Consider the following 8,326-nt stretch of genomic DNA (forward strand, 5'->3'; position numbering starts at 1 on the left):
TGTTCCCCCTGGAGGCTCGGTGGTTGCCATCCTTCAGAGGCCATTGGACAGTCAGGTTTGGGCCCGCAGGGATGAGACATGTGGGGCCTCACAGGGTGGGAGTGGAGCCAGCCCTTTCCTCCCCGCCCCAATGAGACCCTGAGTTGCCACCCACGAACGGCCTCTCTATCTCCTGACCAAGCTGCTTAACAGCCATGATCCCAGAGACTCAGAAACAAATCTCAGAACCCAGCGGCTTTTGGCAGAAATGCATCTGGACCCCGCAGTAGGTTACTGTTGCCAGGCCACCTCGGGGGGAAAGGGGGCTGTCCCTCCGCCTGCTCCCCCTTGGTGGCTCGGTGGCCGCTATCCTCAAGAGGCCATTGGACAGTCAGGTTTGGGCCCTCACTGACGAGACATGTGGGGCCTCACAGGATGGGGGTGGAGCTGGCCCTTTCCTTCCTGCCCCAATGAGACCCGAGTCGCTGCCCACGAATGGCCTCTCTGGCTCCTGATCAAGCTGCTTAACGGCCATGATCCAAGAACTCAGGAACAAATCTCAGAACTGAGCAGGTTTTGGCAGAAATCCCTCCAGATTTGTTAAAATTTCAGAATTCCAAAATTGCGCAGCCACTACTGCAGCCATGTGACATCATATGTTATTCATAACCTGCAAAGGAAAACAAATTGTCTACTGTTTCCTTTTCAGCAGATCTGAGTATTGGGGTAAGATCCCAAAGTAATGGTGGGTCTGGAATATTGAATGTAATCAAAGTAGAGAGAGTAATATGGAAATCATCTGCCACACATGTAGAGGGAGGGTGTGGAATGGGGAGTATACTGGGGTTTTTGGTGGAGGAAAATGGGCACTGGTGAAGGGATGGGTGTTTCACTGTATGACTGAGACTTAAACCCAAAAGTTTTGTAACTGCTCTCACAGTGATTCAATAAATAAAATTATAAAAAAGGGAAAAAAAAGTAAGGTGGAGTTCATACCCAATTCAATCAGCCTAATCAATGGCTGAATAAATATCAATACTCCTACATAAAAACAAAAACAAAAAAACAAAGAGGCCAACAGGAGGAGCAAGGGCTGCCCAGGGGCAGCTGAATCGGGGTGACATGACAGAATCATGGGTGTGTTCCCAACATCCATGAGATGGTCGTGGTCTCCCTTTAACTCTGCGTACCAGGGAACCGGCCTTCCAGACACTGCTCTACAAATAAAGTGCTTGAGAACTTCTGCTGCCAGCCGCCTGCAAATGTGCCACCCCCGCCAGATGCAAGCTGAGCTCTCTCGGTTGTTCCAGCCCGTCTGTGGGGCAGCAGCTCTGCTGGTCCATAGAGCCATCCAGTCTGAGCTCTCCTATTTCAAAGCTGCTGCTGCATTTTACTGGCCTGCAGTGGGAATCTCTGCAGAAGGGGTGTGTCTATGGGGTGAAGGGAAAGGGGCCAGGGCACTGAACCAAAATCTGAGAAGCCTGGAACCCCAGGGAGACCAAGCAGGGGACCAAGCCAGACCCCCTGAATTTCCCAGTCACTCCACTGACACCTGCAGGAGAGTGGCCAGGGCAAGCCCCAGCTCCCCTGGGACCCAACCTTGGGGCAGGTAGAGGAGGGGTGGAGGTCTGGCAGGAGGAAGGAGGTGGAGTTGAGGGTGTCTAAGTCAGAGACACGAGATGGATAAGGGGCAGAGGGTAGAGAAAAGCAAGAGGAGAGGTGGGGGGCACAGTCCTCACTTGGTGACCCAGCCTGGAGACTGATGTGCCCCCACAGTCATCTGTGCTGCCCCTCCCCAGCTGATGATCTCGAAAGTCACATCTGGAACCAGGGCCCCCAGTGGGTGGGCGCCTGGGGTGTGTCTCTTGTCCCGTCCAATGAGTACCAATGTATGATGATAGCTAAGGCCTGGATGACAAGTTGCTTCAGAAAGTGAAAGCCACTGGGAGCCAGAGTCCAGAGGGCAGGGTGCTTGCCTCTGGTTCAATCCTTGATACCGTAAATGATTCTCTAAGCTGCCAGGAGTGATCCTGAAGCACAGAGCCAAGAGTAAGCCCTGAGCAAAGCTGGGTGTGGCCCCCAAACAAAACAAACCACCCCCAAACAGGAAATGAAAGCAATACTGGTCTGGACAGAAGGCAAAGCCTGGGCCAGTTCCAGGTAAGTGATAGGCAGAAGCGGGTGGCTGCTCTTACTTTCCAGAGCCCAGGCACACTTCCTTGTGTGTTTCTAAAACACGCACATGCACACACAGGTACATGCATGCACAAAAACATAAGAGCACAAACGTACCTGTTAACATGTGTGCAGACACACATGCATATATGAGCACATGCACAAACTAATGGTGCACATGTGAGCACACACATGCATATGAGTGCACATGTGCATGCCTGTGCACATGCTATCACAAATGTGCACAGATGCACACACACACCAGCACACTTGTCTCAGGGACCTCTCGTTGCCCCAGCCTGTAACAGATCCTGCTGAAATGTGCAGTTTCTCTTGCACCAGAGGCCTGGTGCCCTCATATACACGCCTTGCCCCACTCTCTGCCCAGTCCCTCACACCAAGGTGCCCATGGGCATGGGTCTCAGAGCGGCCAGTCACTGGGCAGGGGTGAGGGATGAACAGTGGCTTCTCCCCTCAGTCCACTCACCTCGATTTATGTGTTTGGAAACTTTGCTGGGGTTAAAGTCTGCACTGCAGCTCCACACCCGGCTACCTGGTCAGTGGCACAGGCTGATCTCTCTTGTCTTCACGGCAGGTCCATTCTGTAAGTGACTGCTTGGGACACAGGGTTCTACTGAGGACAGAGACCTGACTAGCCTGTGCATGTCCAGCCTGTGGGTCGTCGGAGCTTTCCTATGACCCTAAGACCCAAGCACAAATGTCCCAACATGAGTCACCATGGTTTGCGGGGGGAGGGCTGCTTGTGCCCAGACCAAGAACCACAAGAACTGGAACAATTTTTTTGGTGGAGGAGTGTTTTGGGTCACATGTGGTGTTACTTCTGGTTCTGTCCTCAGGAATTACTCCTGGCAGTGCTTGGGGGATCATACAAGATGCTGGTAATCAAATCTACGTTGGCTGTGTGCAAGGCAAATGCCCCACACACTGTACTATTGCTCTGGCTCCTGGAATACTTTCCTGGGGTGTGGGATCCATTAGTTCCTCCCTGAGACACCAGCATGTGCTTCTGGAGCTCTTAGAAGGAGGACAAAGTTTCTAGAAGGAGCAACTGCCCTAGGAGACATGAAGGGCAGAGCAGATGGGACCTGGTGGGCCTGGGGTGGGGCAGACTTTGTTGTCAGCCATTCCCGGCAGCTGAACCCCAAAATGCTGGTAGCTGATTTCTTCTGTGGCATTAGAAATAGATGCTTCTAGAAACCCAGACTAATCATTGGCAGGCCAGGCTGCAGGGCTCTGGCTGAGGAACTTGCAGTTTCTTTAGTTTTTCCTGTTTTACACCCTAATTCCTTCAATGAGTGCACAGTTAAATGCCCAAGGAAAAAGGGGTCTTTTAGCTGGAGATGAGGAAGGCACTTTAGGGCACCAGGCACCCCCCCAGAACTGGGCACTCGGGGACTGAGTAGGGCTTAGAATGCTGCAACCGTGTTCTTGGAACAGTTGCTTCGGTCAGGTCATCAGAAATGAAAGTGAAGCTCTTGTTTTGTTAGAAAACAGAGAAGGGGGCGGGGCCTGCCTGTGGAGGTTTAGATGGTACCACTCAGTACCCCAAGTACCCGGTTGACCCCAACCAAAAAGAAGTATCTTTTTAAATAAAAAGAGAAAAATCAAGTGAAAATATACCATCAGCTTCCGGGGGTGGGGTAGGGTGAGCCCCCAGGAAGGTGACACATGGGAGACCTGGACAGTCGCTCAGTGTTGGGGGGCTGGGGGCTGCAGTGTGGTGGACTCAGACCCTCTTCTCAGGGGCCAGGTTTTGCCAAAGGCCCTGGGATTTGGTGTTTTACCTGATCTGATTACCATCAGTCCCTCCCACTTGAAGACCTGATCATGGTGTATTAGATTGGGGAACCCCAGGAGACACCCTCTGATCCTTTCAGCTTTCACTGATTCTCTGGGGTGCAGGTACAATGGTCCTTCGAGGTCAGGGTGGCCGGGTGGGTAATGGGTCGGGGTGGGGTGATGAGGTGCTAGAGTGGGTGTTGGGCTGGGTGAAGGACCAGGATAATAACTCTCAGATTCCTTCCCTTCCAGGAATTATCACTGTGGCTTGGCATTTTTTCCTGGGTCCCACAGACTCCCCAGAAGCACCCAGTCCCTGGAGCATCTTTTTCCTGCCCCACCCCACACAGCTTCTGTGGCTCCCTGCTTATAGGGTCCCTGTGCCATTTTGGGGACCAGGCTACCCAATAGCATGGCCTCAGCCCTCAGCCCTGAGTCAGGAACTGGGATCAAGGTGGGCTCACAGGGTGGCAGTGCTGGGGTGCGGTCATGGGTTGTAGAGGGAGGACCCTGCCCAGCCAGCGAGCTCTTCTGGGTGTGTGGACAAGGGTGTCATATGTGTGTGCATGTGTGTGCATATGTGAACATGTGTGTACGTGAGCATGAGGAGGTATGCATTTGTGCGCACATATGCAATGTGTGTGAGCATGGATGTGTGCATGGGTGTCATGAGAATGTATGTAAATATGTGTGCAAGTTGGATATGCGTGCATGTGTGCACAGATATGTACACGTGTAAACTTGAGTGTGTGCCTGTGGCCATCAGCAATAGGGCCCTCATGACACCAGCACAGACGGGCATGGGGGCTGCTCACACTTGGCCTCTCCCTGCTGGTGTCCTTGTCCCAGCTTGTTTCATGCAAGTTTACTTTGCTCTGGCTTCAACATGAGCAGTTAAAGGGAAATAAAAAAGAAAAAAGTGGTTCCAGGGGCCGGAGTGATAGTACAGAGGGTAGGATGTTTGACTTGCACGCAGCCAACCTGAGTTTGATCCCAGCATCCCATATGGTCCCCAAGCACTGCCAGAAGTAACTCCTGAGTGCAGAGCCAGGAGTAATTCCTGAGCATAGCTGGGTGTGACGCAAAACGCCCCCCCACAAAAAAAAAAACAGCTCCAAGGTTCTGAGTGGGTAGGGTGCTTGCCTTGCATACAGGCAACCCAGGTTTGGTCCTTGGCACCCAATTTGGTTTCCTGAACTCGTCCAGGAGTGATCCCTGAGCACAGAACCAGGAGAAAACCCTGAGCATCACTGGGTGTGGTCCCCCCCAAAAAAAACCCCAAGGAACAAAAATAGTGATTCTGAACCAAAAGCATGGTATTTGCAAAGTGGGGTGTCTCACTGGAATGAGACTGGTGTGAGTGGCTCCCTCTGGTGGCCTGTGGCTAAGATGGAGGTGACATGCATGACCTGGCTCTCACTCACCCCAACTGCTTTCTTCTCAACATTTCCCTCTGCAGTTCTTTTCAAATGTGGTTTTAAGGAGAGGACCTTTCATAGGATGAGAGAAAAAAAGGCACAAAGGAGAGCAAGGGGCTGATATTTACCCTGGTGTCCATCCTGGTCACCTTCTATTTCTGATGTGGGCCTCAAGGAGGGGTTTGTCCTTGTCAGAGCAGCTTATGTCTTTAGAACCAGGGTCCTTACCATCATCCCAAACATGATCCTGACTGCCCTAGAGGCAGCTACACTCAGCCCTATACTGTAGGCTGGTGACAGCCAGGGTGCAGTGAGCACAGGCTCCCATTGTGGTGGGCAAGGAGGACAGAGGCCTTGGAAGCCACCGGCTGTGAGTAGAGCTCAGACTGGTTTATGTAGGCTCCCTACACCAGGGCTGGAGAGGCAGAGTTGGAGGAACACTGTCCCCGACCAATCCTGTTCTTCCCTTGACAAGAAAACCAGAAAGGTCCTACTAGGTCACTGTTGGCTTCCCAACCACCAGAAACCCACAGGACAGTTCTCCTGAGCACCCTGGTCTCTGGGCACAGTAAGGCTGACTTGCCTCACTTGCTGTTCTCATGACAGAGAACAGACAACACAAAGGCTGCCTGAGAAAGAGCCTGGACAAGGCTGGATGCAAAACTCCTAGAACTTTATTCAGTTAAGGTCAGCAGAACCAGAAAGTGGCTCAGAGGGACGGAGCACATGTGTGTAACTCCTGAGCACCTCACAAAACCCAAATGAATAATAAGACACACAGACAAAAAGGGCTGGAGGTGCAGTTTCCGGCAGTGCATGGACTTTGCATGTATGCAGCCCTAGTTCCTACACCAGTGCAAAAACAAAACCCCAAACTACAACAAAGTGGACAAACAACCTACTAAAAAGCCAACACTTGGGGGACCGGAGAGCAGGTACACAGCCAGCCTGGGTTCGGTCCCTGGTATTCCACATGGTCACCCGAGCACACCAAGAGTGATCCTGTAGTGCAGAGCCGGGAGTAAGCCCTGAGCATCGCTGGGTGTGGCCCAAAACTAGGGGGAGGGGAAAGCAGAAAAAAAGTGGACATCTGAAACAGGCCTCTCGTGCTGTACATCTGAGTCTCCAGCACGGCTGAGAGGGTCCTGGAGTCCCAGACAGTCCAGGCAAGCACTAAGGCAGCAGGCCGGCTTTTTGGTGACTTTCTGGGTGTGTCTATATGCCCTGCTCCCCTCAGAGCCGGGACAGTGGTAGCGTAGGGAAACAGTGTCCTTCAGTTACGGGCACAGCGTCCTTCCAGATACCGCAAACAGTCGCTGCCTGGCCTGGGCCTCCCCATCCTTTCTCCACAGGCACAAGCTGCTCCCCTGTCTATGGCAGAGGCAGCTGCCATCTGTCTTCAGGCAGCCAGGACAACTGTGGTCACAATGGCCTTAGTCCCTCAGTTCTGGGGTCCCTGAAACCAAGCACCTCCCCCAGGGTGAGGCTCTTCGAGTCCTCTGCACCAGGGCTCTGTGCTGTGGGGAAATGGTGCTTGGGGGCAGGGTGAGGGCGTTGGGGCAGTGGCCCCTTCTTCGGTCTCCTGCTGGACAGAGGGTGAGTAGGAGAGGATGGTGAATCCCTTCTTCAGCAGGGCGACATCCGCGGGGACCAGTTCCGCACTGTACCCTGAGGCGGAGCTTTCCAGAACACTCAGTTTCCACTTGTGCGCATCAAATTCCTGGGGTGTATCTTTGAGCCTCATCAAACACATCTCAGCAGGCTCAAGCAGCACAGACCAGCCACGGCCTCGGGTCCTCTGGACCCACCCTGGCTTCATCTTCCGGAAGTAGACGGACTGGCTGCAGGTCACCATGGTGAAGAGCTGCAATTCCAGCAGCCAGGACTCGGCCTCAGCAGGATCCATGACCTGGGTGGGGCCCAGTTCCAACAGCATGGACTCTCCAGGCTGATGGTCTCCTCGGAAAAACCCCAGCCAAGCAGTGGGGGAAACCGGCCAGTGTGGGCAGACCGGCAGCATGCCAAGTCTCCAGGGAAGGCCCTGGGTCCAGTCAGCGTCCTCGGGGCCCAGCTCCAGCGGGGTGGCATCCTGAGACTCCAGCTCAGTCGGCACGTAGAAGTGCTCAGGGCTCTCCTGCTCTAGGCCTGTGAGGGTGGACGCCAGGAGGCCTGAACCCCAGTCCAGCGAGTCCCCCTGTGCAGACTGCTCCCCGCCGGGCCCCATCCCCACGGCCGCTCCCGGCTCAGACCCCCCCAACTCGGGAGACCCGGGCTCCGGATCCCACTCGTTCTCGTCCCAGTCCTCCGAATCCAGCGAGTCCCTGAACTCCAGGAAGGCGGCCTTGAAGCAGGCGAAGCATACCTTCAGCTCAGCGCCGTGCTGGAACTGGTACAGCCAGAAGGCATGCAGGTAGGACACGCCCTCCCTGCACTGCCGCGCGTTCACCGGGGGGCACATGGCTCTGGCGGTGGTCTGCGGTCAAGGCAACGCAACGGGGCGGGGCGCACAGGTGAGGGGAGAGGACGAGAGCAGGAGAGCGCAGAATCCAACTTCACAGGGGGCCTGAGGTCTGGAAGGGCTGCACTTCCAGAACCTTCTTCAGCGAGCAGTCAGTCACGGGGGGTCTCCGGGAGCTAGGAAAGAAGAAACAGTGAAGGGCGAGGACAGGGGCTGGGGAAGGGCGGTGGGCGGGGCAGGTCACGGGTGGGGAGGGGCCACGGGATATGGGGGAGGGGAAGCCAGGCAGGGGGAGGGGTGGAAGGGCAGGTGTCCCCCCCCCCACCCCCGGGCCAGGGAAGGGGCTTGAGGGGCGTGGGATGGGAGAAGCCCCAGGGTAGGGGGGAAAGACACAGGATGGGCAGGGGTGGCCTCCAGGGTGGGCGAGGGGACGCAGACTGGGAAGGAGACAGGTGAAAATGGGGTCCCGAGGGGGAGGCCCGCGCAGTCCCGAGGT

The 8,326-nt window shown here is 54.8% G+C and overlaps 1 protein-coding gene across 1 annotated transcript; it reads right to left on the reverse strand.

Annotated features, from left to right (window-relative positions):
• Positions 1 to 6,813: 6,813 nt before the first annotated feature.
• TEX19 (testis expressed 19) lies at positions 6,814 to 7,830 on the reverse strand. Its single transcript, XM_056115378.1, has one exon. It carries the CDS (start codon positions 7,828 to 7,830, stop codon positions 6,814 to 6,816), a length of 1,017 nt encoding a protein of 338 aa, XP_055971353.1.
• Between the last annotated feature and the right edge of the window lie 496 nt (positions 7,831 to 8,326).

The sequence above is a fragment of the Sorex fumeus genome, unplaced genomic scaffold (genome assembly GCF_029834395.1).
Source record: "Sorex fumeus unplaced genomic scaffold, SorFum_2.1 ptg000029l, whole genome shotgun sequence".
Lineage (NCBI taxonomy): Eukaryota > Metazoa > Chordata > Mammalia > Eulipotyphla > Soricidae > Sorex > Sorex fumeus.

Excerpts from the sequence above, each read along its gene's own strand:
- TEX19 (XM_056115378.1), bottom strand. The coding sequence starts at position 7,830 with ATGTGCCCCCCGGTGAACGCGCGGCAGTGCAGGGAGGGCGTGTCCTAC.